Here is a 16,167-nt window from a genome sequence, read left to right as displayed (position 1 = left end):
TTTATTGTTTTAGACACAGTCTGAAAAAATACTATGCATTCCCAATTGTCAATTCATATTAAACAAGCATATACATTTTGTTATATTATTATTGATTTAAAATAAAAAAATGAAACCATTACAGAAAGACTGCTGCATCTTCAGAGGACTTTGCAACTATTTTTTCTTTTTTTTTTTTTGTAGAAGATTGCTAAAATCAATCTCAGGTTCCAATATTCCTTTGGTTGTTATTTTATTTTTTTTACAACGCGTTTCGTATAGGCACACATTCTGAATTACTTCATACAGAGGACAGAGTGCTGGAGTAACAACCGATTTTAAAAAAGAGATTTTATTGTAGGTCAGTCAATGAGAAAACCTTAGGAGCAGTTCTGAGAAATGTGACAGTTTAATTCTTTACAAAAGTTTCCATAGATGACTTTTTGATATACATGCTAATATACCAAAACGGAAAAATTTACAGTTGATTATTTTTTTACACAAATGTATATGTTACATTTTGATCCCTTCACTTTCAGTTGAAAATAGAATAGGTAACACTTAGGAAAATGCCTCATTTGTTTGCTGCTTGTACTTTGCTAAAATATATAACAAAAGCTGAAGTGAAGTGAAGGGCTTAAAGGGGCTCTAGATGCCTCAGAAAACATTTTATTTTGGAACAATTCCACAGATCTAAAGTTGTATTCCTCCCAGTTATTACAGGTATCCAGATCTCTCCTCCAAAAAGAATAGGTTCAGCTTCTTCATTTAACAGGAAAAAAGTACAGAGTAGAAACCATTAAATGTGCAAAGTACTGAAGAATGTTAATTCCATGAAGAAACAAAAATCTAATTCTGGTATCAACTTTTTTTTTCCTTTTCCACAGACAAAACCAAAATGAGATATAGAAACAAAGAGTATGCAGATAGAATTGCCTCTAAATAAAATGCTTTGCCAAATTTTATGTAAGGCATCAAGAGGTCTTTAAGTAATCCATTACCATGCAAAAATAGTATATTATTTCCCAGTTTACATTCATCTTGTAGCAATTTATTTACATATAGATCACCAGTTTGTGCTTTTAACACGTGGAAAATAATTATAATAACAATAAAATTAGTCGATTTGTTTCATTCCAGAAGATTGTATAAGTCAGATTATTTTGTTATAAGCAAAAAACTCATATCCATGGCAAAAATGACATTGGACTTTACTGATGCGGATACGTACTTACTAATAGTGATGACAGATGCAAAAAAGTACTTTATCAATAAACAACTCACCATTTCTCTCTTACCTGATCTATATCAACTATTTTAACCTGTAAATGTGCCTTTCAGGACAGAAGAATTCTGTGCATTTCTGCCAACATGGCATTAAGACTGTCTCATGGTTTCTGTGCACACTTTTGTGTGTCTTTGACCATTTTGGTGGCAGAATGGTATTTTGTCTGTGCAACATATTGAGCAAAGAACATACAAAATATATAACTAAGCAATATTCTCTTCCTGGAAAAAGTATGTTACTCTGATTTTCATATACAAGCACTGGAGGCAGTCTTCCAGTGATTTCACAGGCATAGCACCAGGCCCAGGAAGAACCTCCCATTTTTAATAAGAGAATACAGAAAGTTGCAATCTGCAGCACATACTACAAAGCCTTCTGGGGAAAGGGGCTGTAAAATTACTTTGTCACACTTGACTGCTCAAGGCAAAGGTGTTCTTGCACGAATCCCACCTGCAGTACCAGAGCAGAGCTGTGCTGATTTTAGTGGGCTTGTGTTTTCTCACGTACTTGATGAATGCCGCAATGACAGTAGTTAAAAACGGTCATCTTTAAGCCATCAAGAATAATGCTGTTTACAGAGAAGCGTAACATGCATTGCTGTTTCTGCAATGGCTCTTGAGTCTCAACTCCTTAAATAAGAAGTGTATTAGAAATTAATTTTGTAATTGGTTATCTTGAGGAAAAAAAATAAATAAACTGGTTGCTGTACAACCCTGGGGGTTTCCTTGGTGGTCACAAGAAGTCCATCAGTTTAAGAGAGCTCAAAGAAAAACAAACATTCCTGGAATTTGAAGAGAAGCATGTTTATGCCTAGCACATGCCTTGCGCATGTACTCATGGCAAGTTTTAATCCCTTGCAACATTTGTTATGGTTATGGTGAGAGAGTCGTAGGCAGAGGAAAATCTGATTACACAAGAAAGTAACAGAAACAGCTCTTAGTTTATTCAAACAGCTTTCCACAAGCTCTGAAAATATTCACACTTCGGAAGTGAATTTCTCTCAAATTTTGCTTCATCCTATTGTGGTCCGTATTTTTTCTTTTATTATTGAGTAACAAAGCAGCATTATACGCTTACAGATAACAGCCATCCAAGCCTTAAGTAGACTCGTATTCGGAGCTTCCCTGCTTACACAGAGTTCAGTGGTCCGGAAAAGTCTGGTAAACTGAAATCACCTTAGGAGAAAAGTAAATCAATTTAGGTGGCAGAAGAAGGTCAGTGGAAAACAGCTTTTCTATACTTTCTTCGATGACTAGTTACCCTTATTTTAATTCAAGAGGTATGTTGCCTTAGAAGGGAGGAAACTGAACTGAGTGTAGTCCTTCGTTGCTTTGAAGCATGTGACTGCTGTCCTTTGGCTGATACAGACAGGAGACGGACTAGACTCCTCAGAGATGAAACTCCTGTGTGACCTGATCTAAAGAGCCAGATTTTGTACACTAATTCATGCCACACACCCAAACTCCCTAGGGATGCTGTTGCTGTGTATATTGGAAAAAAAATGAACGTACAATACCATCTGGTCACAGCAGTGATATTTCTTACTTGCCTTGGACTGATATGAATCATTACACTGGAATCAAATGAGGAATCGGGCACAAAAGGGACTCAGACAAACACTTCCACATTTGATAGTTCAAATTGCCTTGTTCTGTGTGTGAGTGATTATGCTAACAGATACAACTTCCTTCGTATCACTTTGCTCTGAAATTACTGCAATAAATCAGTCTTTGTGTAAAACTAACTCATTAACTCAATTTAGTTAATTTTTAAAGCATGCAGTGGAATTTCAGAGGGAAAATGAGAGATAATTCAGATTAATAATTTAATCTTTTAGCTTCAAAAGCCTACAATGGATTCCAGTCTAAGAGAAAAAATGTGTGCTCTCACTGTCCTAGCAAGGAAGATCTAGCAGGCACAGCTCCATGCTAGCATGCTCTGGTGCAACAAACAGCAGCTATTAACATACACGGATATGTGTAGGACCCTGTTCAAAGGAGGAAGCCGCCAACAGTCCCAATATTCACAGTACCTCACATTACGCTTTTCTGACTGCTTTGTACTGTGCTTCACACCAGAAGAGAGCTCCAGCATCCGTTCCTGTTCCATGGGGGACCTTCCAAAGGCTGCGGCTGGTGGTGAATCCAAGGCTTCATCCCAAAGTTTGCTGCCTTTTCCAGAGAGGCCACTGGCAGCGATGTCAATGGGAACTGAGGCATCAGAATGTGGGGATGTTTTCCTAGCAGCCCTTTCTGCAGCCACATCCAGGCCTCTACCACACCGCACCACTTTGCAACCGAAATGGCTCTCGCAGCCCATCCAGAGCAGTGTTCCTTCCTCGTCCCCAGCGTGCCGGAGGATGCCCTCCACGGCTGCACCCCTGGCTGGCCGTTCTCCCAAACAAACCTGCTTTGCTCAGCCCTGCTCAGGATCGCAGCTCATGCCTCGCGCTCCATTTCCGTAGTGCTGTTCTGAAAGGCAGCTGGCCTGACCGGACTATGCAGCATTAGCAGCATGTAAAGTAATAAATTAGGGACCGAGAGCACATGGGTTAATGTGAGCTCACTGCGCTGGCTCTTGTGCCGGCTATTTTGCTTTGTTCAGCTCCGCAGAGCCAGCGGCACTCCAGCATCCTTTGTGTCGCTGGGATGCCCACGAGGGCTGTGCTGGAGGAGGCCCTGGGGAGAAGTCAGCATGCCGTTGGTGGGCTGGGTTCGGATGGAGAGGAATAGGGGGACTTCTACCCTACAGCTTGCTAGAGTGTTCTTATAATCTCAAGGTAATATTAATCCCTTAGGTGTAATATACTAATAGGCCTGTTAAGTACAAATACCAGGAGATTTGTTCCTATTTCTATTCTGGTTGTTAGGTCATTAATGATTAAATCAAATCGATGTAATTTATGTCCTGGAAAATATAAAAACTATCACTTAATATATAAACCAATATCCAGCTTGAAGTTCCAGATCAGGGAAAATAGGCTTTCACCATCAATCACTGATAGCTTGAGGTAGACCACATTATTGAATTATGCACAATTTTAGTCTCTAACGTGTTAGGTTATATACAATCAAATATCAACAGACATACCTGAAGTTTTCCCTAGTTTAATTTGAAATATTTGTAGTTATTAATAAGATAAGTTTCCATAATTTACTTGGTCATGGATTGAAATTGCTGTATATTTTGTGGCAATTTAGCATAATTCTTGGTAGTGCCCTACTGTGTACATAGAGTAAAAATTGTATCACACCTGATGAAAAAAAGAAGGAAAAGGAAAAATATGGTTAGTGGTGAAATCCTAAAACAAAAGGCTCAAATGTAAGATTCAGATGCTTATCCGTTTCGGCTGTGTCGTTCTGGCTCTGTACTTTCGAGTATTACTCTAATATTGCTACAAAGTCCATTATTCAGAAGATTCTTCCTGTGGTTTCAGATGGAGATGCTGGAATATAGCTCTTCTATTTGTTTTTTGAAGTAATCTCTCAGTTCTGGTCTCTTAGCCTTTAACGTTGGTGTCAACAAACCGTTTTGTACTGAGAACATATCAGAGTGAATGTAAATGGCTTTTACCTGGAACAAAAAAAAGGGATATATTTGTAGCAGAGATCGCAGGCACCACACTCGGTGAACGTGGCTGCCTGCAGCAGCCTCGCAGGGGTCACCTCCACCCCTCCTGCATTCCCAGGACACTTTGACAGGCCCCCAGGATTTCCCTCAAGTGCCCAGGTGGGGACACCCAATCCTGCCACCACACCTGGCCTGTGCCTGCACTGGCCTGTCCCCTGGGAGGGACACACCGAAAAATGGAGCACATAAACCTCTTTTCTGCATGAAACCAAAGCCAAAACCTGGGGAGGCAGAGCACCAGGGACAGCATTGCCACACGTGACATCGTGACTGCAGCTTCACTCAGCTGAACAACTACGCAAGAGAGGAGAGGGAAGGAGAAGAAACATCATGCTAAAGAACATCACCTTTCTGAAGAGCAAAGCACACTGCAAAGAAAGCAAGCACCACTGATGCGGTCTTGCAAAATTACCCCGCAGCTTTGCAGGCACAAGGAGTGTGCATGAGGATTGTCTCTAAAGGAAACGAATTGATGGTGTCCTACCGGCTAATTAAAGCGATGTGAAGTCTCCCTTCCCAGGTAAACAATGCCACAGGGCTGCCCTCGGTGGCTGAGCTCAGCAGGGAGCCTGCAGTGCCGATAGGAGCCAGCTCGTGGGAGCAAGCAGAAAGCTGCTGCGTGGCTGGTCACAAGCCACTGAGTTCAGACAAATTCCCCAGCCATCTGCTGCTTTGTTGATTTCCCAAACCGGGCTGTCTTGCATTTTGGTAGCTTGGGAGTTGCAGGAATATAGATTGAGGATCGGTTTTAAAATCCCTTTTAGGTTACGTGATTCATTTTTTCCCCTGTAAGCTTTGTTGATCAGTGCCTTCCCAAGGGACATCCTTCCCATAATCAGCGTTGATACAATTAGCACTTCTTCCGTTTGCTGCAACCAATTTCAGAGAGCCTGCACCCTGGAGATGGCTGGCTATGGAAGCCAGAGCTGTCCTTTCACAGCCCAAGGTCCCAGCTCAGGACCCCGGTGCTGTGGACAAAGACAGAGAGAAGAGAGTGGCTCTTCTACATGTAGGGGATCCCCTCGTACAAGATCACTGGCCATACTATCTGGCTCAAGGGTGGGTTTTAAAATTACCTATTGCAACAAAGATCTAATTTTGAAGCCCTTTAGTTTTGAAGTGCACAACATTTCTTCTTAATTTTAGGAAAGATGGCCAGGCTTTCCTCACTACTTTATGAGCTGCAAAATGCTGATAGAATAGATGGCTTGAGAATATTTCATACTGTGAATGCCACAGCAGGAGCAAACCAGACTTATTACCACAGACAAATGTGCGCTGTAAACCATGTTTATATTGAATTTCCTTTTAAAATTCATTTCTTTTTAATATCATTTCATTTTCGTGTGTAACAGGGAAATGAAGAATAACAAGTTTATGTTTAATGTTGCTTCTGCTTCACTCATATGGTGAATTACTCATTGGAGTTACCACCCAGAAAAAGACTACACAAAAGCAAAAAGCCCCTTGCTACTTATATGTATTGATTAAGATGTTCATTATTTTAACAGAAATATGTTATTTACATTTATTTTATTTTTACTGTATTTTTAATGCTATATATTTCATTATTGATTTCACATCTCTCCTGAAGTGTTTGTGGCTCTTTTGCAGGAATATTTACACAAGCATCAGAAAAGGATTAGTGCACAGGCTGAAAATAAACAAAACAGCAGCATTTCCTATGGCAATTATAAAAAATGCAATTACAGCCCCATTTTCTTACAGTGGGAGAAGAATCAGAGTCCTCCAGGTATTCATCTTGAATCCCGCCTATCAGACTGGAGACATGACCCATGTACCTGGGTTGGATTTTTACCTCTGCACCCACAACTTTCTCTAAATTTAATTCAAATGTCAAGCACGAGTGGAAGGCAGAACCATGGCACATATATTTTTCAAGGGAACAAATACAGCTTGTCAGCGTTAAACCTCTTTTTCAAAAGACCTTGTATGCCAGCTACAGGAAGAATATGCAATAACACAACAAATGCTAACAAATCTCCTGTTCAACATACGTAGACCAATCAATCACCTGTCTGACCACAGTGAATAATGTATTAATTGTTTCATTTTACCTGCTCAAAGGAGTGAAGTCCACTCTCCTTACCTAACCGTACCATGTCTTCCATTATTGCTTGCTTCAGTTCCTGGGTTAAAACATACAAATTCCCCATGAAATATCAGAAACAACCTTACATGCAGTTAATGCCATTGTTCATCATTGAACATGTTTCTCAGAAAAGTTCAAGTGCCTTACTGACAGCACATAATTAGCGAATACTCCAATAAAGCAAGGTACAAACATTAAAACTAAGTGTGGTGATGTTAACTCCTTCCCTCAGTAGGAAATGTCTGGCTAGTACTTCGACACAGAGAAGGGCTGAGGGGTGGATGTTAAATCTGCAATCCTACAGCCACCTGCCAGACTCGGAGGCAGAATTACTCCCCACAGACACGTGTGGGGTGACCCAGCAGCACCGGTGTTCGGTGCTGTGATCTGGCTCGGTGAGCCAGTATTGGAGCAAGGCTGGGATCCTTTGTTAACATCTACACAAGCACAGCTTCTCCTGCTGCTGTACTGTTCCCTGCCAGGCAGACACTGGGCTCCCCCCAGGCCCACAGCACTGCGTCCGGGTCAGCCCTGCCTAGAAGATGGCTCCCTCAGGGCTGGCTTCCCGTGACAGGACAGTTCTTGCGACTGTGACCACCAGTAGCAGAGACCACCTCTGATAAGGTTACGCACACTGACACAAGGCCGGACTGCAGACAGATACAAAAACAAACCTTGTTTTTACAGAGTTCTGAGTATGTTCCATCAAACCCTCTTTTCTTTGCCCATCCTGGCATAACTTCAGAGTCTGGCACCACAATTCCCACCAGAAAGGCCTGCAGGTGAAAGAGAGCAGCAGTTTCAGGCAAAGGCTGAGCCACATTTAAGGCACCATGCTGAAGTGAATACATAAACGGGTTAAATTTCCTGAGTGTTTATCACTTCTTGACCAATTACATCAGTAATTTGCTGTCATGTTGTAGTGAGGTGCATTTTGGTGTCTGTGCCTTTTTCTCAGGTAGAATGGTTCTCCGTGACTGTTCCTGTATTTGCCAAAAAAAACATTAACACCTTCACTTGAGTTTGTGTTCTGCTTGGACATTAATTAAATTATTGACACTTTTCACACATAAGTCAGAGCAGAATATAGCCCATGCCGTTTGTACACAGGCACTTAGTGGGCCCGGGAGTCTCGGGCAACCTGCGAGGCCAAGGGAGGCCTCACCTCTGAGGGCAATCTGTCCAGAGGGATGAGTTGTGATGGTTTCAGGGGCTGTACATGTTTGTACAAATACACACATAACCCTTCTTTGCTGCATATGCAGCTGTAACCAGTGGACAGGAATGTAATTTGGGAGGAGGGAACAAAAAAGATTGGCCACAAATTGGCCAGTCTTGGGATGAGATTGGTCAAAACAGGCAGGCAGTGTTGGCTTAGTCTTCATCTGGCTTACCATCCTCAGCATGGCAAAGAAGGGCTTTAGAGACCTGAAAGGTGACACCAAAGCTAATTTAAGGGTGTGATTTTTGGCCACAACATCCCCCGAGCTGCTTAGGGTAACGCCAGCAGCTCAGCTCCTGTTCAGCCCCAGAACTGAAGAGACATCAGGGCAGAAGTGTGGTGTAACACATCCATGCTGTCCCCCCATTCACACCCAGCCCTCTGACTAATATTTACAAGGAACAAAGTAAGATTTTCTGAAAAACTCGTTTTTACCTGCAGGCTGTCTCCATGGACATAGATCTGGGCAACAGGGTCACTACGGATATAGATATTCTCTATCTTCTCCGGTGCAATATATTCTCCCTGAGCAAGTTTAAATATATGCTTTTTCCTGTCAATAATTTTAAGAGTCCCATTCTGTTAGGAGAAAGAAATGACAGTTCCCAGAGAAGTTATTTAACCACAAAGGTTTGGTAAACAGTCTGCTCTAAACAGTGCTGTTTAAATTATCAGAAAATGCTTCACTGATGCATTGAAATTATTCTGAAAAAAATAAGCTTAATCCTTTGTAAAGACAGATCTACTTGGAAACTTCAATACTTGAAAATTTATGTGGGATAATAAGATTGACATGAGAATAAGCAGCTGGTCAGTACGCACAGGTAACCATTTCCCGATGTCTCCAGTGTGAAGCCAGCCCTCCTGGTCCAGTGCTTCAGTCGTCTTCTCCTCATCTTTCAGATAACCCTTGAAAACATTCGGTCCTTTCACACATATCTGCGAAACAGTCAGAGTTGCTAATAAATTATTTTATTATTCTGCTGTAATTGCTAACAAGCTAAATAGTAATTCACTGATATTCACTGATAAAGGTCAATTTAATGACTGCGCTCCATGAAACTAAAATATATTGAGCTATAAAATTACCTATGAATGTTTTTCAGACTAGTGGATATATGAAGCAGGGAATGCAAAACTGATTTGTTTAAAGTTTATTTTCACTTGGCTTGCAGTTAAAAACAAACAAAAAACAGTAAATTTAATTTCTGTGCAATATATAAAAACAACAGCAATATAGAAGTCACAGCAATTCAGCTCTTCCTAGCTGAACTAATTAATTCAGTCTTATCTTTTAAAGTAATCAGGCATGACATTGGCTGCAAGTACTGTTGTGGGCCTTTGCTAATGAATGCTTTGCTGCTCTGCTGGTGAATTGATGTTTTCCTACCCTCATGTAACATGCAATAAATCTGCAACTGTACACCTTGAAAAGGTAAAATGCTTCTGTAACTACACTGTGACTTAATAAGGGGTTAACTAGTGAGAATTTTATAGAAAAATGTGAGTTGCTACCTCTCCTTCTCCTTTGGAAGCAAAATAATTCAGCTCTTCCACATCCTTCAGTCTGATTAAGTTGCAGGGCAAAGGAGCTCCTACGTGACCTGAAAATCAAAGACTGCAAGTCACTTGTCAGCTCTCTTACATATATTTTATTTGCATTTCATTAGTAGTTGCTTGCATGGTTGTAGATACACTTGATTTTCTTGCAGGAATTGCATCTGTATGCAGAAATAATTTGGAAAAGGTGGAAGAAAATAGCTACCTGACGTCCAGTCACCTGGGGTGGTGAAGGTGCACCCAGCTGTGCACTCTGTTTGGCCGTAACCTTCATAGACCTGGCAAAGAAACAGGCACCTTTGAAGTAGCGTGTGCGGTTGCACCGCTGCAGAACACAGTGCTAGGAACTGTCCTGTGAACTAACCCTGCCCGCTGCAATGCACAGGCACAGCTTTAACACACGGACGCTTTCCCTGGCCCCTACTGAATACAAAATTGCCTCTACTTTACTATCAATCACCATTGCTGCGTAGAGCTGAAAATGGTGTGAAGACAAGTTCAGCAATTAGCTTTTAAGCCAAGAAGGATGTTACTCTGCAAGAGGGAGCTGTTGGTGGGGAAGAAAGTGCTATGTTTCTGGGACATTTTGAAAATACACCTTTTAATTTTTTTACACTTAGTTTTAGGCTCCTGAATGAGGCCTTTTAGTTGCCTGGGGCTTCCCAGTCAGAGAGAAATAAGGCAGAGGAGATCTGAACTGGGTTACATGGCCACCTGAAGATTACCATTCCCCGTTTATATATAGAACAAACCTCATGAAGTTCCTAGCACATGCACGGGCCTGCTTAATTGCGCAGTCAACCAAATGCTGGGACAGGTGGGATGACTTGATGCTTTGCGCTGGCAGCTGCCTGCAGTGACAGCAGCGCCTGCCTGCCTGAGGCCACCGGCTGTCCCCTGCTGCCCCGCCGCCGCAGGGACACCAGGCTGTTGAGGCTGAAAACCCTGCTGTCGTGACAGATGCTGGCAGTCCTGAGGTCCCAACCCAGCTCCCCACGGGCACCCCCTGCTCACCTGGCACCCGAGGGCCGCCCGCAGGAAGCCCAGGACGGTGGGGGAGGCAGGGGCAGCGCCGGTCACTATCATGCGGACACAGCCGCCGAGGCTCGCCTGCTCAGCACCAGACAATGAAATCAGAAATACATCACAGATCAGTACAGATGGCAAAAACCAGGCATATTTCTCATGCGGAGCTTGCACAAAACGGCCCCACTTCTGCTCCCTCTAGAGCAGATTCAGCTGCGCTATGGAAATGTGAACTGACCCTGAATCTTGCCTCAGGAATAAAAAGGCAGCTAAATCTTAAAAGCAGTAACTTTGCCCTTCAGGCAGAAATATTACCAAAGACACAGCTCTTGCTCTGTCAAATCCGTCCAGTGCTGGGGACGAGCATCCCTTGTGCCCTCACAGGAGCTGCTCCTGCCCAGAAAATGCCTCTGGCTCTGGGTAACCCATGGGCAAAGAGCAGGCTCTTCCCCACAATGTTTGTCTTTGCTTATTTACGCCCCATCATGGCAAACAGGCAGGCTCTCGGGCCACTTAAAATAACGCTCTCCCTTTTTAAGGCAGATGACTTTCCAATCCTTGTGAAGGTTACTACACCCACTCCCATGTCAACTTTTACTTCCACCCCCCACTTCATTTCCTTTTCTTTTTCTAAGAGTAAAACGAAGCAAGCACAAGACAACACAGCTCCGGACTGGTGCCGGGGCTCCCCAGCTCCCGGAGCACCCTGCGGCCCCGCTGCCCTCAGCACCACGAGCCCTGTTCTCTGCAAGCTGCGGTCATCTAATCCGCAGATGAAAGATACGGTCAGTTTCTGCAGTTAAAAATAAAGTGGCGTGTCTTCAGATAAGTTATCTAATTAAAAATGAAGTAATCAGAGCCTCCTAGAGCAGTACAGGGCCTGGAAAACCTGGTTTAAAGCTATTTTATTTTATCTTAATTACCAAGGGGGTGTATGGCACGCAGCAGGGCAGTCTGATTTATTCCCCCGTTGTTAAATCAAGATTTACACGCGCATTTTTCTCTACACCCTTATCCTTGTTTTCCTAGGAAAACAAGCCATTTTCAATATGCCCAGCTGAAACCCATCCCTAAATCCAATCATTATCTGTAGAGAATTTGCAGGGAGCTTTGGAGCCACATCCCTTCGATCAGTCACTCCTCCTTCCCCCTCCTGACTACGTCCCTGAGTTTCATCCCCTCCTAGAGGAGACAGGAGCAGCTGAATGCCATCGTCCCCCCCACCCCTTGTAGGGTGTGAGAGGGGAGAAACCCTTCACCTGTGGGGCACAGGCAGAGCCCAAATAAAGAAGGAAGAGCAAAACGCCCCAAGAGCAGTGCTGCTGAGTCCATCGCCTGTCCGAATGCAGGCTCTGGCATCATGCTGTGCCTTAAACACAGCTTCAGACCTCAGAATGAATATATAAGCAAAAATGGGAACATAGCAAAAGTTAATGGAACAACAAACTGTGCTTCATTTCCTTTTTCTACTCAAATTTTCAGTCTGTAATTTGCCAGTGAGCAGCAATTGGCCCCAGCTTGCTACAGACAAGCAGATCACACCAACTTCAAGGAAAATCAGTCGCTGCCAGAAGAAATGACAGTTCTTTGACTTAAGAATTACTTCGGAAACTCCTTACCTGTATTTTATTGAAGAACAGCTTGTCCCACAGGCTGTCGTTTCTGATGATCCCATTTCGAACTTCTGCTTTTTTCCGCTTGGCGGCAAACTCCAGAATCCAGCGCTTCAGGGAGGTGTCTGCCTGGCTGAAGATCTGGGCGGTGGGAGGGAGAAAGCATCAGAGCCATCAAGGTAGGACAAGACCTTCAGGGTCACCGGGCCCAGCACCAACCTGACCTACCGAGTCCTGTCACTAAACCATGTCCCTCAGTGCCATCAGCACCTGCTCGTACAGTTATAGCTACACGGCCCTGCTGGTGCCAGCAGGGTACAGGAACGTCAGAAATACGGTTAAATAAGATGGCACTGTGGCTTTGCTGGGGGTAGGGAAGGGGGCAGCAGAACTCTGATCTAACATGCCTGACCGTGGGGGAAAGTCAGCCCAGTAGCTTGTGCTTTAAGCCCATCTTTAAAGGATAAATCTTCCGAGGAAGAAATATTCCCTGCTGCTCAAACAGAGAAGACGATGACCAGACATCTTTCTAACATAGTTTTCAAGACCACCTCTTTGTTTTAAAAAATTTCTAGATCCAGAAGCCAACCTCACGTTTACACTGCCTAAATCCTCCTCATCATTTTGCAGTTCCCAGTTTTGAGCTGTCATTGCCACCAGAAAGATTCTAGTTCCAAAACATGTTGAAGAGCACGAAGTGTCTTAGTGCGTGCAGGTTTGACTGCTGCTTCCCTGGCGAGAAAACGCCTCTTCTCTGTCAGTGTCACTGGCAATCTCAGAGAGAAGAGGGCAAGGGTCTAACACAGAGGGATTTCTTATTGACACGTCTGCAGCCTGTGCCACACCACATAACACACACCCATAGATCGGAGCAGCTCTATCACTTACACAAGGTAAGAACGTGTTTGCAATAAGGCAGGAACAGCATAACCTGCTCAGGATATCCCCAGGACCGAGGGAATTCTTTCAGATATGCACTAGAGGGACATAAACTTCATTATTAGAAGAAGAACAAAATTAAGCTCACCTTGTCGTACATCCTGTTTAACAGCCGCGGCACGACAGGGAAGATGGTGGGACGCAGAGCTTTCATGTCGTCAGATAAGAGGCGGATGTCTCCTTGGAAGAACCCAATCCGCCCCCCGTGGCAGTACACTACGGACTGTGCCGGGAAGAAAAAAAGACCCCATGTAACCTCTTTGCTTTTACTTCCCGTGGTACAGCATCCCTCCCAAACGTAGAAATGCCCTTCCTGAAATTCTGCTCTCCAGCGTGGCAAAAATGGTGCTTTAGAAGCATATATAAACTTTACAGACAATTTTGCACTGAATGGAAATGTACACACAGTTCTGGGCACTTATCGGAATTTCGGCATCCACCAAATTTGCCACTGTCTGGAAGAGCAAGGAGCCAAAGCTTTGGGAAGGGGTTTTCCCTGGAGCAGCCTGAGGTAGGGTCAGACCCGGGTCCGGACTTCACCCCTGAAGCCTGGACCTATCCCTGCAGCTCACAGCACGAAGACCTAATGTTGATAAAGAAATTATTAAGAAACATTGTGAAACATAGTGAGCAGCAGACGGATTTTAGATGTTAATGCTTTAGTGGTGTTTAAACGTAACGATATAGACTACGTTAGCAATACAGTGCCTGATCCTGTATCCCAGAAATAGGCGCCCACTTCTTAAAAGGTGCTTTGCTCTCATAGATCCAGAAGTTTCATATTTGGCAAGAAAAGAGGCCACTTTTTCATCAGATGAGAGAAGAGCTGGACGGGCAGTAGAGCTGTGATGAGCCAGCTGGCAGCGGAAGGGCAGCCCTGGTAGCCAGTAACTACCTTGCTAAAACTGGAAGGACACGGCTTGTGCACCCACTTGAGTGCATTTAGGGATGAGCATCCCTGTCCTGCTTGTATGTCCTCGACCAGGCACCCACGGTGCTGGGAGCTGAGCCCAGCCCCTCTGAGCTGTGCACCATCCCACGAGGCTGGAAGGGTACGGTGAGAGCATCAGCTCCCGCTGGAGCACTCCGCTCCCCAGGCAGCCAAAGTGGTTAAACATGCCTTAAGAAACACCTAAGTTTTTCTGTGCTGCGCCCAACAGCCTGCCACACTAACCCGAAGTGCTCTCGCTGCGTTGTCAGCCTGCGAGAGGCTCCCTCTCCACGGACCGAAACCACAGGAATTTCATACGTGTGATGTGGGTTTAACAGGCATCACACTGCCAAATCGCGTACTACACTGCACAGGCATGTGAATAAAAATAAAAAAAAAAAGGAAAATAACATCACTGGGGGCTCATTGGGAATTGTGAATGACTAGATGACTAGCAGAAACCTCTAACGAACAGATCTGTCTAATTTTAACTGTAAGTTCCAGGAACTGATAATGTTGGCAAAAACCAGGGAAGCTGATACGGTGTTTGTTGTGCGGAATAATTTTGGGAACAATTTCTTAGCCCTTTTGAAAAATCTTTATATTAATGAGGTTTTTCAGCAGAGAGGATAAACCTTCCTTGTTTCTCCTTTGAACCGCATGCTTTGCAGGGCTGCCCCTTTCCGTCCGGCAGCATCCTGTGAAAGGAGGTGATTTCAAAGGTTTCTATTTTTTACCCCATCAGATGACTTTTTAATAATTACATTCTTATTAGCTGGCTACGAGGTTTGCCTGAGTAGCGGTGGCATACTGACCAACTTGCCTCTTAAAATTAGGCTTTCAAGCAAAAATATGCCGGCTGTAATTCCCCAAATCTTTCGTGGGCTTTCAGTTCCAATTTGCAAGTGTGTTAACATGGCAGAATATATTATTTCTGGCACATTACTAAGAAGCGGAAGGCTCATATTCGGATGTCTGTCTGACTAGAAAGCATGCTTCCAGCCCAGAACAGCCCCCCCTGAGAAAATACAGAGCTGCAGCTGAATCCAGACCCACTGCTCGCACACTGCATCGGTTTTCAGCCCCCAGCTTTTCAGGCTGTAGGGCTGATGTGCTCCTCTCATCTGACCTGCACAGCACACCAACCACAGCACAAATTTCACTTGTCTTTTCAGAAAGCGATGCAAGAAGCCAGTTCTGCAGGCTGGTGAAAACAATGGTGCAGAATTGGTTTTGCTCCCACGATCACTGACCCTAGAGCGCTTTGCCAGGCTGCAGGCGGCTGCTGCCCGCTGACGAAGGGCTATTTCCCAAACCCAAAGCTTGGGAAACGCTCCCGGCACCGCTCCGGCCCCGGTGTTACCACGTGGCACTTCTGGAGTACAAGCTTTTTTAGTGCTATGAGATATCGCTGGTTATTTAGCATTTTATTTATTTTTTGGTGTGGAAAAAGGCAATTTCCACTGACGCTAGGACCTTACCTGTACCATTCTCTCAAACATGTGTGCTAAAGGCAAATAGGAAATGTGTACATCCTCACAAGTAGGAGACCACTGACTCTGGAAGAAAGCACAAGGAGCCCCACGAGGCCTCGTCAGTTCAGGCAGTTTCTTACCTGTATAACTCTTTCAAACATGTGAGCCAGAGGCAGGAAGGAGATGAGCACATCGTCCTGTCTCGGAAAGATCACTTTCTGCAGGTGAAGGGCATGGGAGACAGAAAGGAAAGAAACACTGACAGGAAGACAACAAGAAAGTCATAAAACGGTAAAAAGAAAAATGGCACCAGAGGAGCAAAAGGGTAAAGATCATCGAGAGAGGAAGGGAGCAGCGCACGAAGTGAAGCGTTAAAGCCACAGCGTCAGTG

General features: G+C 44.0%; 1 protein-coding gene across 8 annotated transcripts in view; it reads right to left on the bottom strand.

Annotated features, from left to right (window-relative positions):
* Window positions 1-80: 80 nt before the first annotated feature.
* Window positions 81-16,167, bottom strand: part of ACSL6 (acyl-CoA synthetase long chain family member 6) — a 53,886-nt gene continuing 37,799 nt past the window's right edge. For 6 of the 8 annotated variants that reach the window (XM_040573983.1, XM_040573980.1, XM_040573976.1 and 3 more), the window contains 11 exons: window positions 15,783-15,860; window positions 13,459-13,593; window positions 12,438-12,572; window positions 10,807-10,902; window positions 9,998-10,070; window positions 9,748-9,836; window positions 9,055-9,171; window positions 8,668-8,811; window positions 7,685-7,786; window positions 6,976-7,047; window positions 81-4,840 (listed from right to left, as the gene is read on the bottom strand). In XM_040573983.1, the coding sequence (XP_040429917.1) occupies window positions 4,700-4,840; window positions 6,976-7,047; window positions 7,685-7,786; window positions 8,668-8,811; window positions 9,055-9,171; window positions 9,748-9,836; window positions 9,998-10,070; window positions 10,807-10,902; window positions 12,438-12,572; window positions 13,459-13,593; window positions 15,783-15,860 (1,182 nt within the window). In that variant the 3' untranslated portion in view covers window positions 81-4,699. Of the gene's footprint in view, window positions 4,841-6,975; window positions 7,048-7,684; window positions 7,787-8,667; window positions 8,812-9,054; window positions 9,172-9,747; window positions 9,837-9,997; window positions 10,071-10,806; window positions 10,903-12,437; window positions 12,573-13,458; window positions 13,594-15,782; window positions 15,861-15,916; window positions 15,995-16,167 lie in introns of all 8 variants that reach the window. The other 2 variants (XM_040573977.1, XM_040573982.1) reach the window with 2 other exon arrangements.

Source organism: Cygnus olor, chromosome 14 (assembly GCF_009769625.2).
Source record: "Cygnus olor isolate bCygOlo1 chromosome 14, bCygOlo1.pri.v2, whole genome shotgun sequence".
Taxonomy (NCBI): Eukaryota; Metazoa; Chordata; class Aves; order Anseriformes; family Anatidae; genus Cygnus; species Cygnus olor.
This window is presented reverse-complemented; position numbering and strand designations above follow the sequence as displayed.